Raw genomic sequence first — 26,600 nt, 5'->3', positions numbered from 1 at the left:
GTAGTACTCTAATGTGTATATATTCCACACTTTCTTCATCCATTCTTCCATTGAAGGACATCTAGGTTGTTTCCAGGTTCTGGTTATTACAAATAATGCTGCTATGAACATAGTTGAACAAATGCTTTTGTCATATGATCGGGCATCTCTTGGGTATATTCCCAAGAGTGGTATTGCTGGGTACAGGGGTAGGTTGATCCCGAATTTCCTGAGAAACCACCACACTGATTTCCAAAATGAAAGCTTACTTATGCTTAAATAAATGTATATCCTGTCACAGTGAGGGAGATGTAAACTTATTTATTTTAGATCTCACTTGACTTAATATTGCTCTCAAGAAATATGTGCAAAACTTGAAGTCAGAGTAAAAAAGAACCCATTTTTTGTATTGTGTAGAAAGATAAATCGTTTTCAAATAGCCACAATATTGTGATAGACTCTGTTAAGGAGTGTTTCAGGCACTTTGTGAGGCCTAAAATATGCCATTTTCCATCATGACTTATTTCTTTCTGCCTTGAGTGGTTAGCTTCTTAAAGAAATTACAGTAGAACTACATCGCTTCCCCCTCCCCCCTTCATCTCCTCCCAGTACCCTCCTTCCAACCTCTCCCATGCCCACCCCCGAGTTGGAAGCCTCTTTTGCTTTGTTATCATACACCTCGCCTTGCTTCCCTCTCTGTGTATGGTCAAATATATATAAATATAACCTTCTGAGTCCACTTTTGGGTGTGTGTGTGTGTGTGTGTGTGTGTGTGTGGTTTCAGGGCTGACCATTCTAAATTGGACAGGCCGATTCTCCCTGCAGTCGTTAGTTGCCTGTTCTTTGTCTAGAGGTAGACCCCACAGCATTTCCCCCTCCAGTTCAAATGCCTGTCGATGCTGTCACTTCAGGATCTTGTTTGTCCAGCCATTCCTAGGGAAGACTGTTTCACAGAGGGCCTCCTGGTATTCTGCTTCTTATAATCCCCCCCCCCCATGTGCCCTGAGCCACAGATGTAGGAGCTGTGGCGTAGTTCTCTCTGCGGGGACTCTCCGTGTCCCACTGATCTCTGCATTGTGTCCATTTGTGTTTTCTACGATGGTCCCCTTTTGATGTAAAGACAGAGGAGGGGTGGGTGGTAGCTACACTTAGCCAGCAAATGTAGCTCATGCACTTCTTGGTGGTTATTTCCTTTTCGACGTAAGTACAACTACAGCTCCGTTTTTATCAAGATACTATCTTATGCTATACATTCTGCAGAGATCATCACATTCTTTTGTCTTAACGTTCTTGCAAGTAATGGTAATTAAGAGTAATAACTATAATTTGTCAGGAGTTTGATTTGTTATAAGCATTAAGTTTATATACTTAATCACTCTACATTCATTTATTCCTTACTGAAACTGTTTTATGAGGAGATAACTTGATCTTCCACAAGACTAAGAGTTAAGTAACTTACTTTGTATCATACTGCTAGTGAGTCAGGACCCACTTGTATTTTTTGCATCCTATGTGATGTTGTATTGTAACAAGTAGCTGTGGGGAACATTGACTTTTTGGAGCTTATGGCTGGTACCTAAGCATCGCTACTAAAGTGTGTGTATGTGTGTGTGTCTGTGTGTGCATGTATGTGAACACATGAAAAATAAGAGGGACCTAGAACTATAGTTGGGTTACTCTGCTTATTAAACCCCTTTCATAATATGAGTGCCACCTGCTGGAGGGTTACAGTGCACCTAATATGATTTTGCAATACTAGATTCAAAAAGGACTGTTGAAGGCGTGAAAGTGTCAAGTTTCAAATGCTGATTATTAATGATTGTTTTTAGGATCATTCCCCAGTGAAATTGGGCAGTTCTCCCAATTTACTATAAAATTCATTGCTTCATTTATTATGTTGTTTTAAAAATGGATTTACTCAGTACTTTCTAAAATAAAGTCATTGGCAATTTTTTTTAATGTAAGATCAAGTTTGTTGACTCTGTGAGTCATATTGTTATTTTAAAGAAATGAAACAAGAATAGAAAATTAGTTTTATTTTGAGAAAAGTAAGTTATTGGAGTATAAGGATTTTAGAATCCCTTTTAAAAATGTCTGGAACCCTAGGGAGCATTATAGACAACACAAAAGGTATTGTGGGTAAAAATAGAAATGGGGAGCATATTAGACAATACAAAGAGTGTGTGGGTAAAAATAGAAATGCACGTTGGGATCTTTAGCTTGGTAAAGAATTCTGAGGCTCGGTAGATCTTAATAGTGCTTTAGAGAAAATGTTCCGAGCTCTATCTTTAGATTTTTTTGTGTGTGTGTTTAGGACAATAAAAAGTGGGTACTTTTTATAATGCTCACATGTTTAGATAAAATCTGTGTCTATTGGACCTTCTCCACAAGGTTACATTGCTATCAGGTTAGCACACTGAGTATCTAGCACAGAGGTTAGCTTTCAGTGTTGTCTTAGGAAAGTCATAGCCTGCTGAACTGCTGTTTAGATGGCTCTAATGTGTATTTGTAGTTGCATGATACCATGTAGAGCAAATGTTTGTTGAACAAAGAGAAATGTGGTTTTCATCTCACACTATTAAACAAGTACTAATAATAGTTTACCATATATTTTTATAAACAAATCATTTCTATAGATGTTCAAAATATATCACATTTTAAATGTTTAAAACATTATATCGCAACATGTACTAGTAAGTCCCATTAAAGTCTTTTCTGGGACCGGAGATACAGCTCAGAAGAGCATTCACTGCTGTTCTAGAGGATGTGAGTTGGATTCCCAGCACCCACATCAGGTGGCTCACCACTGCCTATAACCCCAGCTTCTGAGGATCTGATGCCTCTCACCTCAGACACCTACAGACATTTCACATACTCGCTATACACACACACACACACACACACACACACACAATTTAAAAAATCTTTAAAAACCCTTTAGTGTATATATCTGAAGTTGTAATATATGGATATACCATCATCCCTTTAGTGTCTGTATCTGAAGCTATAATATATGGATATACCATCATCATCATTTTTGTTATCTTTGAACACTAAGGTTGTTGATTGCTGTGCCGTTTGCTGGCTTCTGTGAATAATGATAGATAGACTTAACTTTTTGCTTGCCACGAAGTCAGGGTAGCGATACACTTTTGTGTGATGTTTATCTAGGACCTAGGGTTTTGTTTGTAAACCGGTCTTAAAAATACCCCCGAGAGCTGATGGCATGACTCAGTGATAACTGCTTACCTTGCAAGTGTGAGGACCTGAGTTTGCAGCCCTAGTACCCACATAAGCAGCCTGGGTGCAGGTGCTTGTGATTGTTAATCCAGTGCTGGAGGCAGAGCTGTATAGCCTTTTGGAGCTTGCTAGCTGGCACGCTGAGCTGGTGAACTTTCAGTGAGAAACCCTTGCCCAAAAGTAAAAGTGGAGACCGCTGAGGAAGACACCATGCATGGTGGCTTCTGGTGCCCACAAGCACATCCTTATGTTACTTTTCTAGTGGCGTACGTATTAATTGAAAAAAAAAAAAACACTCAAATACTTTCTGATAGAAAATGGGTTGTCAAAAGAAAGCAGCATTTTACAAAGCTGTTGTTTTCAGGTAGGCTCGTGAGATTTAAGTCATTTGACAAATATTATTGAGTGCTTAATTATGTCATAGGTGCCATTTGAGCACTAGGGATATAAAATCAACAACAGCTTTGCTATTATTGGAAAATGGCAAGCAACAAATAACTTCAAAAAATTGCAATGAAAGGGCCAAAGAAGACTTTCTTCAGAGGTGATATTTGAGACTAGGGTAAAAGAAGACTTTGTTCAGAGGTGATATTTGAGACTAGGGTAAAAGAAGACTTTGTTCAGAGGTGATATTTGAGACTAGGGTAAGCTCCCTCCCCTGTTTCCCCTAACTGTTGCCTCTGCTGTTTCTGGGAAGAGCAGATGGAGTTGAAGGCAGAGGGAGTAGAGGTTACCACGCCTGTGTTAGCCCCTAGACACTGGGGGAAGAGATGTGGGCAGAAGGCATGGTTATAAGTAATTTGCATTCGTGTTATTCAAATCCCATAAAGTAGATGAGACCACCAAAGCTAAATACCCTCCAGACTCCTTCAGTGTTGAAATAGGAGCAGCAGGGCTGCGTCCCCGGCACCCGGCCGCCCGCATGGCTAGCTTATGCCCAGAAATAATTACACGGAAACTGTATTCTTTCAAACACTGCCTGGCCCGGATAGTTCCAGTTCCTTATGGCTAGCTCTTACATATTGTTCTAACCCATTTCTAATATTCTGTGTAGCCCACGAGCTGGCTTACCAGGGAGGATCTTAACCTGCGTCTGTCTGGAGCGGGAGAACCATGGCGACTCCTCACACAGCTTCTTTTTCCCAGCATTCTCCTCTGTCTACTCCGCCTACCTAATTTTCTATCCAATAAAATGGGCCAAGGCAGTTTCTTTATTAATAAGAAATCACTCCCACATCATTTCCCCTTTTTCTGTTTAAACAAAAAAGAAAGGCTTTAACTTTAACATAGTAAAATTACATATAACAAAACAGTTATCAAGTAAGAATTACAGTTACAATATTTATATCTATTTTATCTCTTATCATAACTAAGGAAAACTATAACTATTTATTCTTCAACTCCATCAAAGACTCCAGAAGGATATAATATTATCTAAGTAAACAAGAAATAAGAAAACTCTAGAAATGACAGAGACATCTCGCTGCCTGGACAGTCACCCAAAGTTCCTCTGTACCGTTGGGGCATCCATCTTCGGCCTACAGGCCCATGGTATCCAGATACATTTCCATGAAGCAGGAAATTTCAAAGACAGTTCAGTCATTTTCTGCTGTGTCCTGCAGAATGTCTCGCAGACTCTTTCATGAATCAGGAACCCCGAAAGACCATCTCACCTTTAGGCAAGTTCAGCAGTCCTCTCTCTGAGGGTTCTCTGTGTCCAGTTTATGCAACAGTCCAGGCAAGAGCAGTTTCTTGCCCAAATGACTATCCAACTCCATAAGGATCCTCTTCGATGCCCATCTTCCTCTTGAAGTAGCTGGTGCTGCCAGGAGCAGACGTGTCTCCTTGTCATGAAAAGTCCTAAGTTATTAAAATATTTTAAATGCCATATTCTGCAGTCTTTGAAAGATATGAAGAATGCCTATCTAACTGAAATATATCTCTATATATCTAGAAAATCTAATTAACATGACTACAAGCTTAACTATTAGCGATGATTATCCATTAACAACCTATATTTCCTAATTATACATTACATTTTTAAATGAACTACACAATCACAATACCTTAATCAAGATCAAAAATACATATACATATAACAAAATTGACCTTAAAATCCATACCAATGCAAATTATTCATATCTATATCATATCCCCCTTTAAATGTAAAAGAACATTTATAAACAATATTTGGGAACATGGGCGTAGTTTTTTCTCTCCAAACTGCTTCCTGCTGAATAGGGGCGTCGTTAATTAGGTTGTTCATGATATAACCTGTATGCTAGTTTCATCTCAGTTGGCAATTGAGCGAAGCAATTTTTTGAGGGTGTTCACAGCAACCTTTCAGGAGGGCGTGGTCTATCATACCAAATCGGAATAGATGCAATCCACAGGGTCTCATCCTCTGCAAAAACAAAAGAAGACCCTCTCCAAAGCATCATATCCTTAGACCCAAATTCTGAAATCATAATACCCTCATGAAATCCATTTTGGTTTAGCTTGGCAGCCCATATAATGAAATGTCTCTCTGTACTTAGCTCCTTCACAGTCAAAAATTTTAAAGAAAACACAATGTACATAATCCAGACTCTCTGTGAATTTTCCATTTTTACGTGGCTTATTTTTCTTTATTTCTCTTAATCTATAACTATCTGTACTTCTGTACTCTGTCTCTTTAAAGACTTTACCCTTTTTCTTTTTAAGACATTAACTTTATTCTTTATATTCTTTTTCTTCTCTTTCCCAAGCCTACGTACATTTATCCAACAGTGTCTGAATCTGTTTTATTGTGAATCTGTAACTTTTTTACTATCCAGGAGCACTTTGTTTTGCGCCTTTAAATCACTAAGCGCCTTTAAATCACTAAGGCTTGTGATAGCACAGTGCCTCACAGCCAGAGCGTGGGTGCCTGAGGCAGCAGAGACCTCTTGATAATGCTCAGCCTCTGGTGCAGAGGTTGAACTGACAGCCCTACTTCCTCCTCTACTTCCCAGATCGGTGTGGACTGGGAACTTTAGCATATATGATTTTAGGAGACCTTCAAGAGCCAGACTCCAGCCATTTATTACCTCCAGTCTATCAGCGCACACAAGACTCACCATGCCTGATAAGCCCCATAGACGCTAGAGTGGATAAATGTCGGGATTTTAAGTTTTCTTTCCTCTTTTTGTGAAATATATATTGAGCTCTGATACTGTGCTAGGGTGGATATAAATTGTCATTTCCGTTTTTCAAGAAGATAATCCTTTCATAAAGAAAGTATACATGGATCTAATATAGTTCCTTTTTCGGGAGGGGTGTAGAGTGTGTGTGTATGTGCGCGCGCACACACATATATGTACATGTATGTGCATGTTTGTTAAAGCCAGAGAGCAGCCTCGGGTGTCATTCCTCAGTCCTTTCTTTTGTTATTTTGAGATGAGGCCTCTCACTGACCTAGAACTCAATAAGCAGGCTAAGCAGCCGGCCAGTGAGGGGCAGCCCTCCGCCAAGCCTCCACCCCACCATCTGCCTGTGTTCACTCTGGTACCACGACTGACTTTTTCAAAAAGCATTTTAAAATGCAGGTTCTAAGAATCGGATTTCAGGTCCTTGTGTTTACAGATCCCCCCAGACCCAGTTAATTCCTGTTAGTGGTGCAGTGTTCACTTTATCATTTTACATCGCATCTTTCAAACCTGTCCTATTTATGAAATGCACACATGCACACACGCGTGCTGTAGAAAGGCATCTGAAAGGTGCTGACGGAATTTCTCTCCACCGATGGTACTGGAAAGCCGTTTTCCCGTTCATGCAGCTCACCTGGCACTTTTACATTTGAAAAGTTCATCTGGAAGCTGGGCAGTGGTGTACACTGCAATGGATAGTGAGTTCAAGTGTGGCCTGGGCTATATAGTAAGACCTTGTTTCAAATTCAAAAAATCTGTTCAAGTATGAGCAGAATTCCCTTCTAAACCCCTGCTTGTTGATGATGAGTCATGATCTCCTTCTTTGTCTTGCATTCATTCAGCTTTTGAGAGAATTGAAGCACCCCAACGTGATCGCATTGCAGAAGGTGTTCCTTTCTCACAGCGACAGGAAGGTGTGGCTGCTGTTTGACTACGCAGAACATGACCTTTGGGTAAGTTTAAACTTGCTCTGCCCAAAGGGTTGTTTTCTGTAGGTAAGGGGCATGTATGCAGGCAAAATGCCCTACTAATGCATGGGAAAGAAAGCTCGCTGTTCACTGCAGCTCAGAGCAGCTGAAGTAAATGTTGCTTTAAAAAGGCAGTATCTGTTAGACCCGGAAGTTTCCCTTGAGGAAGTTTGCTAGCATAAGAGACTGGTTCTCTGCAGGCAGTTAACGGCAGTCTGGTGACATACACAGTGAAAACTGGTTCCTTTTTGTGGAGTACACAGGGCTCAAGTTGATCCAGTGTATGCTTGTGAGTAGGTTTTAAATGAAAGTCGCTCTCTTACCCTATCTTGATATTTAAAACTGCGTCTACAAATAAAACTATGCACATAGTTTTTAGAATGCCTTATCAATACATAAAAGAACCAGAGCATTTAAAACATTTTGTCTCTAAAACTGCACCCCCAAAAATCCAAATGTGACAGTTAAATTATGGATAAATTTGTTTTAATATGTTATAGTGTGCCTTCTACATAAATGAGAAAATATAAGAATAGCTGGACAGGCTTACCAGGTCTGGAATGTCTTCTGAAGTCCATGCTGTCAGAGAGCTGTTGTGAGAGCTTCCACTGTTTCTCTTAAATTTTTCTTAATAAAAGTTACATTTTAGGGCTGGGTAGATGGCTCTGTAGGTAAAAAGTACCTGCTCCCAGATATAAAAACCTGAGCTTGATTCCTCCAAGATCCACACGGTGGAATGAGAGAACCCATTTCTATGAGTTGTTTCCCATGCACACGAGCACGCGCGCGCGCACACACACACACACACTACATTAATAAAATGTTTTTAAATGTTGTTTTGCTTATCATGATAATGCATACCTGTAATTCAATCCCTTGAGAGGTGGAAGCAGCAGAAGCAGGAGTTGAGGTTTTCTTGAGCACGAGTTTAACATTATCCCAGGCTTCCTAGGGCCCATCTCAAAATGCAAGCTTCTTCCCCATTTGTCATAACCCTCCGTTATTTCTACAAAGCTCACTTGATAATGATAAAGCTCACTTGGGTAGTTGCGTGGGCTGCTGCGGCTCAGCAGTTAGGGCCTGAGTGGGATCTGATGGAGGCACAGGTGGGAGTAGAGGAGGCTGTAGCATCTCCTCCCTTGCACTACAGAGCTTTTATAACCACATTTAACGCGTGATGTGAAAATGGCCTCTGTTTATTGACGCCTCAGCCGTTTGTCTCAGGTTTGAGATCAAACAATTATTATTTCAAGTTGTTAAAATTCTCCAGTTTCTTTCTTTCTGTAATATTAAATTGTAGGAACATACCACATTGTTTTGTGCCTAGAGAAGGTAGTACTTTCCCAGTAATTCAGATATATCCATTGTCAGTGATGTTATCCAATATACTAAGTACTGACTTTTTTTTTTTTTTTTTTTTTTTTTTATTTTTCGAGACAGGGTTTCTCTGTGGCTTTGGAGCCTGTCCTGAAACTAGCTCTGTAGACCAGGCTGGTCTCAAACTCACAGAGATCCGAGTGCTGGGATTAAAGGCGTGCGTCACCAACGCCCGGCTAAGTACTGACTTTTTATGTAGCAGCCAGGATTTACAGTTTGCCATTCTTTCTTCTCCCATTTGCACAGAATATTACCAGTACTGTTCTTAGGCATGTAAGTGTGAATTCTTTTTCCCTTTTGAGGCTATTTAGTGGAAATCTTAGTGTTTTCATGTGATCTGACCATTATAGATCCACATTAACATGGTCACATTCATCCCCAAAACCATTTTTTGGACAACCTTATTATTCAGAAATTTTTGTATCATTAATTAAAAAGTTCATTGTAAAATACAGAGCATTTTGATTTTGATTTTTTTTTACCTTTAGCAGAGATATGAGCGGACTATGTTATTACAGTATGTTTTATTTTCTAATTTTAGCATATTATTAAGTTTCACCGTGCATCAAAAGCAAATAAAAAGCCCATGCAGTTACCAAGATCTATGGTTAAGTCGCTGCTTTACCAGATTCTCGACGGTATCCATTACCTCCATGCAAACTGGGTGCTTCACAGAGACCTGGTAAGTCGCTCCTCTTCATACAGTTATAACATTAGCTAAGACAAATTTGTAAATACATGCCAAAGGAGGGATAAAAACTTACCTGTAACCTACAATCAAAAGACTGGAAGCTGATGGCCTGGTGGCTGCTGTCTGTAATTTCAGCACAGGAGAAGCTGGAGTAGGAGGATTACCATGAAGTCAAGGACAGCCTAGGCGGAGTGAGCCTGTCTCCTCTCTTCTTCCTCCTCTCCCCACCCCCACCCCCTCTTCTTTCTCTCCCTTTACCCTTTGCTGAGTACAGTAGTGTGCACCTGTAACCCATACTCAGCTGGGAGATTGTAAGTTTGCAGCCAGCCTGGGCTGCATAGCAATACCCTGTCTAAAATAGCAGAGAACCAACCAACCAAGATGATCTTTAAACATCTGATGTCTGTTATTCCATTAAATTAATCCGTAGCCATAAAGTGTCAATGTGATTTTTAAACAAATAGTAATGTATAATTTTACTATTCAGTTAACATGTAAAGCCAGTGCATTTCACTTCAGTTATTCTTTATATAAAAGTACTAATAATGAAGGTTGCCTTCTCATTTCTTTCTCCTTAAGACTTAAGCTGAGATCATGACATTACCTCTTGCAAAAATAATGTTATTACCAGCATTAATTAATAGTAAATAAATGACTATTTACTATTAAATAAATAGGTGGTGGTGGCGTACACCTTTAATCCCAGCACTTGGGAGGCAGAGGCAGGTGGATCTCTGAGTTTGAGGTCAGCCTGGGCTACAGAGCCAGTTCCAGGACAGGCTCCAAAGTTACACAGAAAAACCCTGTCTCCCAAAACCATAAGAAAATGAATAAATGCATTTAAAAACTAGAACATACTTATTAGACAAATTAGTCACAGTGCAAATGTTTGGTCCTATATTTTAATTCAGAATATATATAATAAACATTTATTAATCAAATTATATGCTAAGTACTCATTTCCTTTTCAGCTTAGATTCTTCATGTTTTATTTATTAAGAATATAAGTACATAGGATAGCTATATCCTCATAAGTTTACCCTTTAAGTGTTATCCTCCCCTTCTGTGATTTTATAATAATTTGTTTTTTTTTTTAAGTTTGCAAATTTTAGATCCAGAAATGATTAGGGTTAGTCTAGGTAGGTTCCAGCTTTATTAACTGAGGAGAATTATTTGCTACAGAAAAGATGGAATACATAAAGAGATGTAGTTGGTAACCTTTAGTACCTTGTTAGTCAGACCTGGAGTCTGCCTTGACCTCCTCTTATTGTGACATTGTAGTTGAATTGCAACCGAATAATAGTGACCTTGTGCTCACTATTCATTAATTTAGCATTTTAAAGGAATTTTAAGGCTCTTTAAATCTTCTAAATTTCCAGTTTTGAATTTACCATTAGTCATTATGTTTTAAAGTGGTTCATTTTGGTACTTGAGATTGCTTTGAAATCATACATAGATAGCATTTAGGTTTTATTTTTTTAAGGTTCTGATCACATTTAACCAATAGTGAGAATCTTGTTCAGGACTGAGTTAGTGTTTTTCTCATGTTTTACAAAGTTATTTGTTCTAAGTAGAAGAATTTATCAGTTTATTTGTGATACTGTGATCTGAATGCCTACTGGTTCTATTCAGTGTGACTGGGACTCAGTTTTTCCTGTTTAACTTTGCTCTCCTTTAGTTTCCTCTCTTCTGGTTTTGGCAGCAGCCTCTTCCTTGCAGAGAAACAGACCTACCCTTTAGACAGACTTTCTTTGTGGTTTACATCCAGAGTGTGACATTGTCATGTCTGATACCTTTTCTACTCATCTGATTTTATCCCCTGTGTCTCCTTCCTTGCTCAGGCCCTGATATATTAGATCTTTCTTTCATCACGATATCAGCTTCTGCATTTGTGTTCTTTTAGTCTTTCTCCTTCTAGTCCATCATAGACCTACTAGCCACTTATTAGCCTCTCAGGAACTTTGGAATACAATCTTAGAAAAAGTAAAGTTTAAGTTTCTTACTTGGTTTTCAGGATCTTGCTGGATATAGCTCTAATGACTTCAGATGTTTACTTTACACACCCCTCCATCCTGTCCCTTGCTGCATGCTTTTTAATATTGGTTATTCCTGTACTGCCCTAAGGTTTCTTGCCTTAATGGCTTGCATTTCCTTGAATTATTATACTTTGTCTCTATATACTTAAATGTACTGTTGTCTTTCAAGGCTCAGCACAGATACTAAAGCTTGGGGCTGGAGATTACTCAGCAGTTAAGCACTGGCTGTTCTTGTTAAGGACCTAGGTTTGCTTCCAAGCACTCACATGGCAACTCACAGCTGACTGTAACTGTAAATAGAGACCGTGCTTTATTTTCCTAGCCACCCAGACCAAAATAATCACACAGACACCATATCCATTACAACACTGTTTGACCAATGGCTCAGGCACATTCCTAACTAGCTCTTACATCTTAAATTAACCCATTTCTATTAGTCTATGTATCACTATGAGGCTATGGCTTACCAGTAAGGTTCTAGCATCTTTCTCCTTTAGCAGCTACGTGGTATCTGCCTGACTCCGCCTTCTTTCTTCCTCTATTCTGTTTGGATTTCCTGCTTTGCTATATTCTACCCTGCCATAGGCCAAAGCAGCTTCTTTATTAACTGATGGTAATAAAACATATTCACAGAATACAAAGGAGAATCCCACATCATACTAAATACTAAAGCTTGGTATTGGAGATGGCTCAGCAGTTAAGCACTGGCTGCTCTAGCCAAGGACCTAGGTTTGATTCCAAGCATCCATATGGCAGCCCACAGCTGACTATAACTTCAGTTCCCAGGGATCTGGGGCTATCTTCTGGCCTCTACAAGCACCAACCTGGTGCACAGACATTCATGCAGAAAAAAAGCACCAATACATAATAATAAATTTAAAAATTTAAAGCTTACTTTCATAATCTATCTCTACTTTGAAATGAAATAATCATTTCATTATTATCCATTCCTGTTATATATCATTTTTATTCTCTTATGGTATTTGTTAATATCTATAGATGTCTTAGATCAGCAGTTCTCAAACTATTGATCAAACAACCCTTTCATAGGGGTTGCTTAAGATCATTGGAAAACACAGGTACCTGCATTACGATTCATAATGGTAGCAAAATTACAGTTATGAAGTAGCAATGAAAATAATTTTATGGTTAAGGGTCATGACATGAGGAACTGTATTAAAGGGTCGCAGTGTTAGGAAGATTGAGAACCACTGCCTTAGATCATCTCCCAGATTAAAACTTTCTGAGAGTCAGGGTTTATGATCCTTGTTGTATACAATAAATGTTGTAGAAAGGCCAGAATATTGAATATTTCACTTTTGTTACTAAATACTTAGAACATTGTCTTCCATGAACATGCAATATTTTTATGTCTGTGTAAAACAAGGGGAAATAGGAATGATACAGCTATGACGGCATCAGAGACCCTCTCAAGAAGGTTAGAGTCTAAGAGAAGCAACATGGCATAAACACCAACACTTACAAGTTAGGGAGAATGAGATTGTAGGCCCTTCAGAGGGGAAGACTCACTGCTATTTTTCAAGCTAAGAAGAGTTACAGTGTGAGTATGGTGGAGGAATGGGGTGATATTTCAGAGAGCAGGTAAAATTTCAGCTGGATTTTGACATGGAACTTAGAGATTTAGTGAGCAAAGGAAATCTATAGGAATGTTGGTTATAGAAATTCTAAGGTGAGAAGGCCATTGTATTATCTCAGAAAGGACACGAGTTTTGCCTGGCTCAAATAGGAATAACTGGTGTAGGACAAAAAAGGATTTGGGTTGCAGCTTGACTGAAGCAGGCCCCAAATGTCTGGTATTTGTGAGTTTGTTTTAAGGTCCTGAAACTTTGTGAGTGAAAGAATAGATTCCCCACTGATTACAAAAACCTTTTTCCTAAGGTGAGCATAGTGTTTCCATATATTCTAAAAGAGGCTCTGAAGTATTATAGTGCTTATTTATATTTTCCCCTCACAATTACTATATCTCTCCGCTATTCATAAAGTAATTCTAATGAAATCCGGGCATCTCCTAGTTTTTTCCATTGACTAGGATCTTGGTATCTGTCTGTACAATACTGTCTTGCTTTTGCTCAAGTATTTTCAGGAATTGAATGTTCAACCTACACATATACCTTGTCATCAATAGAAAAATGTATATAAAATATGAATACGTTATTAAAAGGAGATGGAGATGTTTGAAATCTTAGTGAGCTGAAGAACAGGGCGGAGGCTTTCAACTGCTTTATTTCCCATTGCTTCACATGATTTGTTAGTCAGCTGTCTGTGTGCTCACTGTCTCTAAAGGACCATTTCATAGGGAAAACCTGGAAAATCTGGGCAACTGTAGTAGTAGAAGAAAATACAAGCCTGCAGCTTGATAATGTAAGCAAAGGAAATTGAGAGTAACTAAAAGAGAGTCTAGAGTTCATATTAAAAAATACTAACCCTCAAAAAGATTGGTATTTTTGTTTTTTCTGTGTTTGTTTTCATGTCTGGAACAATATTTCAGTTATGTGATTTTGAATCCTAGAATGAAATACAAAAGCAGAGAATTTTAAAGCCACTAACAAGATTATTTGAATTGAGGACTTGGCTTTAAAAGGAAAGGAGAAAGAGCTAAAAGTATTTCTCTTGGCTGAGAGACAGTGAAGGAGAGACCTAAGTCTATAAACATTTGAGACCTGTAAACAGTTGGAGAGAAAGCTGTACTTGAGATTTACAGCAGGATGCATGCAGAGTAAGATGAGGACAGGATGACTCACGTTTATGGGCTTGGGGGAGTGCTAGCATGTAGTTGGTAGCCTTTCTACAATGCGAGCTTCTTAGAGCAGGGTTCAGATCTCATTGATTCTGTCCTGGCGCTGGCTTATTGTCTGTGCGTGTGAGTTACTAGAATGGAATCTCTGCAAAATATCTGACACTTCACATCATTCTTCAACAAAGACAGAGGTGTGCTGGCTAAATGGTGAGGTTACATAGACTTATTGATCCTTTGTTTCAGAGCATTGCTACTGGGCCAATGGCATAAGCCCAATGACAAGTCAGACTGTCTTTTCACTCTCAGATCCCGAATCCTGGCCCAAGCTAAGTTTTCCCTTAGTGAAGATAGCAGTGAACGCTCAGGCCTGGCTTGGCTGTTCTCTTCTAGACAATGTTTGTGCAAGTCCCACCCCAAAAGTTAGCCTGCATTCTGAATAGCTGTGTCTTCACTTAGTGAGTTGAATTGTTATTTTAAAGTCGAGAGTAGGTGCTGGAGAGATGACTCGGTGGTCAGGCATGTTTGCTGCACTTGTGAGGACCTAGGGTGGGTTTCTAGTACCCACATGACTGCTCCCAATCACTCTTAACTCAAGTTCCAGGAGATCCGATGCCCTTCCTGGTGCCTTGGGTCCACACACATGTGGTGCACACATAAAGGCAAAACATACTTACAAATAAAATAAAAATAAATCAGTCTTTACAGAAAAGCTTAAAAGTTTCTAAGCTAGCCATTAAGTCTCTGTTTCCTTCACTGTAACATGCGCAATAGGAACTTAAATGGTTGATTCCCTGTTTTCATGCTGAGGTTTCTGAATTCTTCCCAATTGCACCCCTGTAGGTGCCCCTGGACAGTCCATCCACACTTGAAGCATGCCTTCCTCACACAGAGTTCCAGCAGCCTGATACTCTTTCTAGCCTATCTGCCCACAGCAGAGACCAGGTGCAAAGTGTGTGAGTCATTCTTCCTGGTTCTTAAGATTATTAAAAACTAGCCTGTATTCCCTGTAGCTCTGAGTTCAAGGTCAGCCTGGTCTATACAGCAAGTTCCAGGACATTCTGGTCCACTCAGAGAAATACTGTCTTGAAAAAACAGAGCAAACAAAAAGAGTGAGAATGAGGGAGAAGCAGGGGGAGGGCAGTGTCAGCCAGCTGTGAGAGGGACAGGGATGTGGGCTGACTTTGTTTTTTGTTCACTTGCTGCAGGCCCCGGCTGTGTGAGAGGAAGGGGCCTCAGCTGAGAAAATGGCTCCCCATGATCAGGCTGCAGGCAGGTCTGTTGGGCATTTTCCTCAGTAGTGGTTGATGTGGGAGGGCCCAGCCCACTGGTGCAGTGCCACCTCTGGGCAGATGATCCTGGGTGCCATAAGAAAGCAGACTGAGCAGGCTGAAGGCAACTAGCCAGTAACTAATATTCTCCCATGGCCTCTGCTCCAGTTGGTACCTCCAGGTTCCCACTTTGAGTTCCTGTCCTGAGAGGTACAAGATGAAATGAACCCTTTCTTCCCTAAGTTGTTTACAGCCATGGTGTTTCAGCAAGGCCCTAGAACCCTAACTAAGATGACAGCAGGGCCTTATCCAGGTGCTTTACATGTACATATGCCCACACAGAAAGACACAGAAAGACAAATAAAAACTGGTCACGTGTGGTGGTTATCTTGTGGGAGCATACTGTCCTCTGAGAACATGTGTAGAGATGAGGGATGGAACTGAGTGTCCCATAAGTTCTCCAGTGCGCTCCTGCTTTCACAGCCCGTGGCCTGTGGTGTGTCTGTGAGCTTTGCAGTCTGGTTTGGGCCTGCCACTTTCTGTGGAGAGTGCAGCTGGAGGAAGTTCTAGTTCTTTCACTCAGGGCCTCAGATTCTTCTTCAGTAGAACAAGAGGGTCAGTTTGATCAAGAGAGTCAGTATAGTAAGAGTGCACATAAACACGTAAAAATTGAGTAAATAAAACAGGAAGAACGGAGGGCCACAGATGGTCTTCGGACTTGGAAGGCCATAGTTAAAACTGAAAAACCCATTCGGGGATGCTGTTTAATTGAGTGAGTTTTATTTGAATGAGTGTCATAGATGTAAATAGAAAACTACATCTTGTGATGGTTGTTTCTGTGAGGTGTGCTTCTCAATGCTGAATCTGGATGCCTGTGTAGTTAGTCCTGCTGCTGCTGCAATACGGAGAAGAGTTTGATTAGTTTCTCCTTCGACCTTGAAGCAGTTAGGTAAATAGCCCTCCAGGTACACATGTTTGTTTTGCATGGAGCTTTTCAAAATGATTGCTTTTTATTGGTTCGTATTAGGGGAAAGAAAACCTTATCTTTGCTGTTCAGGCCTATAACCACTTGTAAAGGCAGACAAAGGAGAGCATTGTTAACTGCTGGCAGTGCTAGGTTGGCAGGCGTTGTTTAACGTGAGTACCGAAGTTGGATTAACATAGCTGTTATATTACAGATACTACCATCCTGCCTCATGGTAAAATGGAACTCACCATGTACTTGGCATTACAGGTTGCTTCTAATTTACAGATAACTTACATCTAGCTGCAAATACGAAACTTTATGATTAATACTTCCTCAGTTACAGATAGCATTTTGGGTAGTGGCTCGGTGCTCTAACAGAGAAGGCCTTTAAGCCTACACTGTACCAGTATGAAAGCAATGGCATTACTGAGTATAACCGTCTTTTAAAACTGCATTTTTTGCCAGGCAGTGGTGGCACACACTTTGTTTCCCAGCACTCAGGCGGATCTCTGTAAGTTCTATGCCAGTCTGGTCCACAGAGTGAGTTCCAGGACAGCTAGAACTTACACATAGAAACCTTATCTCCAAAAACCTATTTTTTTTGTCATTGGGTATCTATGGAGGGAGTACTTGTTTACAGACTTAGAACTTGCTTTGCAAACTTACTCTGACTTCCTAACATGTACTAGACACTATACTGAGCACTTGGAAATATAAGAATTAATAAAATACAACCTCTTCTCTCAGTGGGTCCATTGCGGGGGAAATTTAAATAAGATAGTTATAAAACAAAAATGCTTTAAAAGAAACCACAGGGCTAAGGTTGTAGTTCACTCATAGAACACTTGCCTGGTAGAACGCCTGTCATGAGCAGCAATGTTCTTATTCCAGTAGCACGCATGTTTGCACACACACATGCTCACACAGAGACAGACAGTTCGCAGGGGGCGTGGATACCACCTGGATGGTATCACTGGAACAGAGGAAAGGCAGAAAAGCAAGGAGGAGCAACTATGGAGGATCCTTATTGTTCTGCTTAAAATGTGGGTTTTCCTTAACTGGCTAGGTTTTTAAGAGAGGCCTCTCACAGAGAATCTGTTTAAGGACTCGGAGTCATAGTCAGCTGCTGAGAGAACATGAGGGTCCGCGGCTAGTTGATCAGAATACAGAGAGGCAGTAGTGAATGCTTAGGGCCTGAGATAGAACTCAGGAGCAGTGACTAAGTTTACGGTGTAAAGGGTGGCAGGACAGAGGTCAGGAGAGTACCAGGAGAAGAAGATAGTTTTAGTAGGGAGAAGGGACAGTTGTCATGGACGAATGGAGTTGTGGTATCCGTGGAAATGATCTACTTCCAGTTGACAAACTTGGTGTGTTTTAGCATTTCCTGATGCTTCTTTTAAAACTGGGACATCGTCCATCATAAGACACTTGTGCCTAACCCCATAGCTGGGTGGATGGTGAGTGCTAACCATTGGCAGTTTAGTTCATACGTGTACTTGTTCCCTAGCCAGTTAGTGTATGGGAAGATTCCAGGAGATGAGAGCGATAGGGCTCTCGTTGCTAGTGTCTGGAAACGTCCGTTGACCGGCTTCTCTGCATTTCTCACCCCTCTTTCCATCCCCGCACCGTACTTTTCTCCCTCGTGGTTTCTGTTTGTTTTCTTTTTAGGTAGCCTTAGCTATCCTGGAACTCGTATAGTTACATCTGCCTCTGCTTCCCAAGTGCTGATATTAAAGGTATGCCCTGTACCCTCCTATTTTTTTTTTTTCCCTTGAGACTAGCTTTCCTTTCCCAGGCTGATCTTGAACTTGCTAAATAACCAAGGAAGACTTTGAAACCTGATCCTCTTGCCTCCACTTCCCCAATGCTGGGATTACTGGCATGAGCTACTATGTTTTGCTATATTTTTTAAATGCTCAACTATTCAATGAATGAGATTGTTTTAAAGTATAGATAGTTATGGCAGACTAATGTCTGCCAGTGACTACTGTGTGTGTTCCAGAAGAGAAATCACAGCACTTCTTCCTTGGTAGTTACTTGTTCTCGAGCACAGAATCTCATTTGTTCAGGGCAACAACGGAAAGCAATGTTCAGGAATGAATCTCCTGAGATTGTACTTCTGTATTAAATGGGAAGGGAATTGTACTATACTATATTTAAATGAAAGCATAATTATAGCCACTAATAGCAGGCCAGCATTGTCCGTTGTATCGAAATTAGCCCAGCTTAGACTCTCCTGTTATTTAACACTGGGTAGTTGTGTTTCTGGCTTTTGTCTTTGGTGCTGTTAGAGTCTTGTTGAGATTGCCCACTATGCTGAAGTAGGGGCCGCAATGCAAATGGAGCAGAATGCTGTGGATCTCTGTGCTGGTCTATTTATGATACGCCAATTAACTGAAGTAAATTTAACCCTGTGGAATAAGTGATCCTATAAAAGGAAAAGCAGATTTGGAGTCTATGTGAAGTATCCTGAGTGTGGGTTTACGACTTACCAAATTCTGCAGAAATGCAGATTATAAAACCTCTGCTTTTTATAATCATGTTACTATTGCCCGTTTTCATGACTTGCCTTTACAATAGAATTTAACTAAAGCAAACCCTGTAGCATTGATTTTTGTCTGTTTGATTTTATTGCTGATAACTTAAATGTGAGGCATCCGGCTTCTGCCATTTCTACTGTTGCTATGGTAACTAAAGTGTGCAAACCCAGCAGTATCACTTTCTTTCACAGCTGGCATTTGGTGTTCACAGTAAGAAGAGTTTTGGTGAAGCGTGGTCTGTGCTAATTGGGGTGTAAGTGGGTCAAGACAATTTTGATATGCTTCTTTTTGTCTGTTTAGGGTCTGTGGGCAGGGGTATGGATGTTGAACTACACAGTTCTTTACCCCCCACATACATACTTAAGTCGATATTCTTAAAGTTAGTCTTCTTGAGAATTCGGTAGAGTTGTTCTAAGACCTGCTTCGTAGCCCTGTACACCCTTGGTCATTTCCTTTTGTTTATTGTTTTTATTGAGCTATATATTTTTCTCTGTTCCTCCCCCTTCCTCCCCCCCCCTCTTCTCCCTCTCTTATGATCCCCATGCTCCCAATTTACTCAGGAAGTCTTGTCTTTTTGTACTTGATTATTTCTATTAAAAAGTGAGAAAATACTCTGAAGAGTTAAACATATTTCAGTGGTGGACACAGTTTTTTTCTTGTTATTTTTTTTAATGTAAGTATCTTGTGGCCAAATTATATATTTACTTATTATGAAGGGGAAAGTAACTCCCCTTAGGAATGCACTTTGGGAACTGACCTGTCAGAGGGTAGTCATTCTTCGGTCTCTAAACCCTGCTCTGAATTTGTCTCTGCCTTCTTTATACAAGCCTTCATTTCATCATTATATCTGAATTCTGTAAGTAAACAAAAATTGTTTTTATTGGGCCACCAATGACCTAGTCATCCATTCAGATTTCATTGTTTATGTCTGACAGCCACTTACAGGGACCCTGAGCTGTCTAGATAGTCACCTTTTCTCTCTCCCTCTAACCTTGGTCTCATGCCTCCCCTTCCCCTTTTCTTCCCTCCTTCCCCTCTCTCACACCTTGCCCACCTGCCCCTCTTGTGGCAACCCTTAACAGCTATCAGACCTACACTTAAGAACCTACGCCGGTCCGGTTTCACAAGGCTCTTGCTTAAAGCAGAACCACTTGAAACAGGAAGTCCTTCCTTGGTTTCCTTTTAACGCTTGTCATTGTGCCCTGCCCTGGTGACCACCATGGTTCTTCAGATCCTGTAGTTAACCAGGAGCATGCTTGCCTTGCACACACTAGATAGCTCCTCCCTAAAGACCAGGTGGCACACTCCCTGCCACACCTCCTTCAGATCTTGAACCTTCTCAAAGAGGTTTTCTGTAGAGTATAAAGGAATGTTTACAAACACTTGAAGACAGTACCTTCCAATCCCATTCCTTGTCTCATTTTGGTTGCTTGCATCATCTTACTATGCACATACAAAAATATTTGCAATATTATTTCTGCTAAAGCATGAACCTGCCACAAACTGTTGAGAATCTGCCACTTACCAAGTAGGCTATTACCAGCAGCATGCTTGTTCTGTTTTTCCCTGTAGTCTCCTCTTCCTCCTAAGAGGCAACAAATGGCCTAGATTTTGAAAACTCCTCATTCTCTTCATTTAAAAATAGGTTCATCTCATCATGTGCACTCCTAAATAGTAGATTTACCTCTGCTTTTAAGTCATATGGAAATGGTGTTCTGTTATAGGTATCTTTTCATTTCTATCTTATTTGTATTTCAGTGTTTCTTTAAATTATGAACTGTGCTATTACAGACATTCTCTGGTATTCTGTAAAAGTGAAGTTACCGATTCAAAGTGATTGAGTTATTCACTTTTGCAAGATTATACCAAATTATTTTCCAAACAGGTCGTAGCCTTGTATTTACACCAGAAGCATATGGGAGTTAGCGCTGCTGCACTAAGGTTGCTCAGGTCTTGACTCTTTGCCCAGTCATGCAGGGCGAAATGCTGTCTCGATGCTCTTTCTTCGCGTTTTTATCATTACTGATTGAAGTTGAGCATATTCCAGAAAGTGTTTGATTAAAGAATATTTTCGCTGTAGTTAAATTTCTGAATATTTTTTTCCTAATTTTCCGTATGGTTTGTTTTTTATTTTGCCTTGTAGCAGATCTTGCTTTCATCTTGTAAATAGTGTTCCTGTGTATGCAGTGGATTTCATTTGCTTTATGTTTTCATGATCGAAAATTATTTCAGTGTAGCAAAATTTATCTTTTTTTATGGTCAGAAATTTTAATGTCTCTGTAAACAAGTGTGTTTGGTGATGGAAAGATGCTCAATGGTCAGCCATTACTGCTCTTGGGCAGGACCCGAATTTGGTTCCTAGCACCCCCATTGCCAGCATTCACAGCCTTCTGAAAGAAACTTCATTCAGCTCAGGCGGATCTGATGCCTCCTTGCTTCTGTGGACACTGTATCATGTGCACAGCCATTTCCACACACACATAGATAAAAATAAAATAAATCTTTGAGGGGAAAAGAAGCAGCAGTAGCCTACCAGTATCAGATTGTCTTAGCAAATGTCATGGTGTATACTCAGGAAGCTAAGGCAGGAGGATCCTGAATTTGAAATCAACTTTAGTTACATGAGTTATAGGCCAGCTGGTCTCGGTATCTAGTTCCTATGGGGGGGGGTATTTTTGCATTGTTAATTGAAACTGGTTTTCATTTATATTTTTATTCCAGTTGAAATTGATGTATAGATGTGGGATTTCCCTTTATATGCTGTTGATTAATAAAGAAACTGCTTTGGCCTATAGAAGGGCAGAATATAGCAAGGCAGGAAATCCAAGCAGAGCTAGAGGAGGAAAGAAGGCAGAATCAGGCAGACATCATGTAGCTGCCAAAGGAGAAAGATGCCAGAACCTTACCAGTAGTCCACACCCTCATGGTGATACAGAGATGAATAGAAATGGGTTAATTTAAGATGTAAGAGCTATCTAGAAATATGCCTGAGCCATCAACCAAACAGTGTTGTAATTAATAGAGTTTCTGTGTGATTATTTAGGTCTGAGCAGCTGGAAAAAAAGAACAGTCTCCCTTTACAATGTATATATGTTATGAGTTAAGGATTCATTTTCTTTTGTTCTATCTTTGGGTAATCTATTATTGTCCTGCATCATTTTTTGAATAAGTCTCCACTGACTTCAAGTTCTCAGTGTCCTGGCCTCCTAGTTCCTTACTCTGGTCCATTGGTTATCTTACCTGAGCCTCTGCTATAGATCTGAAACAAGTCTTGATGTTTTGTTTTGAGCCCAATTCCTATACCCACTCTTCCACCCTCCAACATACATCTGTCACAAATGCCTTGGTTATTCTTAGCTCTTTGTTCTTATTTAATTTTGAGGTGCTGGAGATGAAACCTAAGTCCTTGAACTTGCTAAGCCCTCTGCTGTTGAGCTGCAGTTGGTCCTTGTTTGTTTGATAGAGTCTTCCTGTGTCCCTGGCATGGGGATTGAGTGATATATAGCCTGGGTTGCTTAATTCTTCTCCCAGCCAGACGCTGTCCGTTCCTCCCTCCTCCTGGCTTTCTTTCTTGCACAGACTGTCACTATATCGCGTAGCTGCCCTCAGACTTGTGCTTCTCATGCCCCCGTCTCCTGAGTTGTGGGGTTACAGACATGCCCCACTACACCCAGCTCATAAAAGGTGTGAGGTCCTTCATGGGGTTCTTTTATTTTTCTGTCATCAGTGCATCTCTTCTTAGCTGTGTTTCCTGTGTTCTTGTTCCAGTTGTCTCAAGGATTTATCACCCCCTTCTGGTTTGTAGTTCTGCGGGATCTTTTTAATATCATGTTTGTTTGTTTTGTTTCTCTGGTTTATTTATTCTTAAACATCTCAGGCGCACACTTTCTTATGTCTGGACTTCTTTCCTGACATAACACTCAAAGTCATAAACTTTTCTTGTAAGTGCAGTATCAGCCTTCTTCCACATGTTTGGTAAGATATATTTTAAATATTTTGGTCCTGAGTGTTTTTCTCATTTTTGTATAGTTTTCCTCTTGCCCTGATGAATATATATATATTCGAGACAGGGTTTCTCTGTAGCTTTTTGGTTCCTGTCCTGGAACTAGCTCTTGTAGACCAGGCTGGCCTCGAACTCACAGAGATCTGTCTGCCTCTGCCTCCTGAGTGCTAGGATTAAAGGCGTGCGCCACCACGGCCTGGCCTTTAGAGATATTTTAAAATTTTCAAGTATGTGTTGATTTTGGCATATATTTTTATAATTGTCCTTAATTTTATCTGTGTATGTATGTACACGTGTGCTTGTACACATGTACTCTCATGATATACTTTTGCATGTGCTCTTGGAGGCCACAAGTGGGTATCAGATTCCCTGGAGCTGGTTGCAGGTTGACTGACTTGGGCACTGAAACTGAACTCACAGAGCTCCGCCTGCCTCTGCCTCTGCCTCCTGAGTGCTGGGATTAAAGGTGCGCATCACCCCCACCCGCAAGATTTTCATAACACTCTATTCTAAAACTCTCTCCATCTTCCCTTACTAGGTTTAAACTCCTTGAAACTCAGGTCATCATGTATTTCCTTTTGTTTCCTGAAAGTCTGCTCTGTCTGTAACGTTTTGTAATCGACCTGATATCCATTGATAGTTACCAAACTTGAATTTTGAAGGTTTGGCTTTCACCTAATGCTGTTTTACCCATTCTGCCCTGGTGACCTTATTTTAGTTACCATGGTCCTCTGGCAATGACTTTTAGTTGAAATCATCCTGTCGCACTCTCTAGGCTAGAGTGGCTTGAGCATCTCATGATATCAGACTCAGCCCCTGCTCTGCTAGCACCGCCCCAGCCAGTTCCTCTCGTAGTTTGAAGTCCCACAACAGGCACAGCCGTTCTTGTTTCACGTGAAGCCAAGATCTCGGTGTGATCTCTGTTTTGATTTTCATTATTTTTTTTCATTTTGCTCCCAGTCACAAAATCCTATGAACTTTTTTCTCTAAAATGGTTCAACCCCCTTCCCATGTGCTTCCCCTCCCCATGTGCTTCCTGTCTTCACACCGGTCCTGGTCTCTGCCTGACTGGTGGGAGGGAGAAGGCTCTGACCCTGGCCCTGCAGGCAGTGAGCCTGCCTGTCACTTCCTTTGCACTTTTGTGTGTGTGCTTATTGTTCTCACTGAAGAGCTTCCTTAAGGCAAAATCAGCAGCACGGAAAGGATCTTAGAGAGAGCACGAGAGAGTGTCTCAGAAGACTGCTCGCTCTGTCTGTCCATCTGTCTATCCACTGAGGAAACTAGCACAGTAAATTCTGAGTACATCCATTCTCTCCTGAGTTTTCAGAGTTTGGCTCCCTCTCCCCCATATGTTGTCCCAGTTTGTTTCCACACATGTACAGGTAAGGACTGTGTGAGTTGTGTGAACATCTCTGGCTTATTCTTTCTATGTAGAGCTCTTATTAGCCTTGGGGTTTTTTGTTTGTTTGTTTTGTGTTTTTAAGACAGGATCTCACTGTGTAGCTCCACTGTCCTGGAACTCATTCTGTAAACCAGACTGCCCTGAAACTCACTGAGATCTGCCTACCTCTGCCTCCTGAGTGATGGGATTAAAGGCGTGCACCACCGCATGGGTTGGCTTTGGTTTTTATTGTTTTACATTTTGAAATTGTATTGGAGTGTCTCACTTGTGCTTTTATTATAGCCGGTGTGAATTCTAACGGAGCCTGTCTGTGTGTCAGTCCTGCTTCTCTCCAGTCACCCGGAAATACCAGCAAGGGACACTCATTTGATTTACTTACGTGACACTTGTTATAGTGTGTTTTGAAATTTTTATATTAAAAATAAGTGTATTTAATTTATGCAGGTTTTTAAATTATGGGGCAAATAGAAATAATAGCTTTAATTGCTTTGTAATAATTATTTATATGATACCATTTTGAAAACAGGTATATTTTCCTGGCAGCGATGTTTATATGAATGTAGTGCTAACTTCAAGAATATCAAATGCTTTAACTGTAAAAGGTGCTTAACCTTTAATTAGTTTAGGCTGAATCAAAATATACAAATTATATTTTCATATGAGAAAATTTCCATTTTGGAGCATGTCAAAAGAATAAATGTAGTAATTTGAGTGCTCTATTTTTGTTTCTAGAAACCAGCAAATATCCTAGTAATGGGAGAAGGTCCTGAGAGGGGGAGAGTCAAAATAGGTAGGTAATTATTCCTAAAATGATTGATGAAGAAACCGAGGTGATTGCAAAGATGTTGTCCCTTTTAATACCCTTATTAAGTTGTTGATTTTAAAATTACTTTCTCAGAGTGTTTATAGAAAAGATGTTGGAAAATGTAGGTAGTCTATAAATGCAGTTTTTCCACAGCTTGTTCCTCAAAATGAGATGCTGTCATTCTTAATAGAGGCATCAGTTGACATGACATTTGCTCCCAGAGAGTATGCCGTGTGTCTCCACCATTCTCCAGCACAGAGCCCCTGCTTACGCCGTTCTTTCCTTAGCCTTGCCTGTGTTCTCTTCCCACATCCATTGCCTTCTCCTAACTTAGTGCTTCCCACTCCTCCGTCCCCAGCAGCACTGCTTTGGCCGGGCATTGTCGTCCCTGTTGAAATGAATGCTTGAAGGCCTCACACTTGTCTGTGTTCATTAGCCTAGGAAGGAAGGGCTTTAACGAAACTTTGCTTGCTACTAGAAAGTTGATGCTGGGGGTGATACAACCTGACTGCAGCCTGCCCTGCTGCTTGCTTCCTACTTTGGCATCTTCTTCCCCAGTCCAGTTCCAGAGGAAGCTGTTCTAAACTAGTAAGCCAAGCCTGCTTTGAGCCTCTGCCTGGTTGGCGTGGATTGACCTCCATTGAACACTGTATTGGCATTGTGTACCTCATAGGTGCTTTACCCTCCTGGTCCTTTCCCATTATTTGCTTTTATTTTTAACACACATTTTCTTTTTTATTTATTTATTTTTTTTATTTTGTTTTGCTTTGTTTTGTTTTGAGACAGGGTTTCTCTGTGGCTTTGGAGCCTGTCCTGGAACTAGCTCTGTAGACCAGGCTGGTCTCGAACTCACAGAGATCTGCCTGCCTCTGCCTCCCAGGTGCTGGGATTAAAGGCGTGCGCCACCATCGCCCGGCTAACACACGTTTTCTTATAGGCATTTATTGAAGATGTACATTTTACTCGGCAAAAGTGAAAGTGAGATAAAGCTGGTCCCGCCCATGAGAAACAGTCATGGAGACGTTTTACCCTGCAGTGTGGTTCTTTGTTTTGTTACCTCAGCCACATAGCTGCCTCCTACAGGGGGATACAGTAAAGGAAAACTGGACTTAGATGAGCTGGTTCTCTAGTGCCTGCTAGTTCCCTTGATAGCTTTAAAAACTGACTGGTTTTCTTAAGCTTCCTGTATTACAGCATTGTCACTTAGCTCTTCTCACGCTCCTCCTGTTCCCTTAAACACTGACAGTCCTCCCTCCATTTTAAATCGAATCTTACTTCTGCCAGTGTAAAACACGGCCTTGTCCCCAGATGAAGGGAGAATTTATTCTGAGCCAATCACAGTAACTGTGACCTCTGGGCATAGATTTATTTAGGTTCGCCTAATAGTTCCATTGTTGGA

The 26,600-nt window shown here is 40.6% G+C and overlaps 1 protein-coding gene across 1 annotated transcript in view; it reads left to right on the top strand.

The window, feature by feature from the left end:
• Cdk19 (cyclin dependent kinase 19) overlaps nt 1–26,600 on the top strand; it is a 136,995-nt gene that overhangs the window by 79,403 nt on the left and 30,992 nt on the right. Inside the window, exons 3-5 of the mRNA XM_050137963.1 lie at nt 7,229–7,339; nt 9,273–9,413; nt 25,129–25,186. Coding sequence (XP_049993920.1) covers nt 7,229–7,339; nt 9,273–9,413; nt 25,129–25,186 — 310 coding nt within the window. The remainder of the gene's footprint in view (nt 1–7,228; nt 7,340–9,272; nt 9,414–25,128; nt 25,187–26,600) is intronic.

The sequence above is a fragment of the Alexandromys fortis genome, unplaced genomic scaffold, assembly GCF_014885135.2.
Source record: "Alexandromys fortis isolate MF-2015 unplaced genomic scaffold, M_Fortis_MF-2015_v1.1 scaffold_14, whole genome shotgun sequence".
Classification (NCBI taxonomy): domain Eukaryota; kingdom Metazoa; phylum Chordata; class Mammalia; order Rodentia; family Cricetidae; genus Alexandromys; species Alexandromys fortis.
Note: the sequence above shows the minus strand (reverse complement) of the source record. Positions and strands in the feature narration are given on the sequence as shown.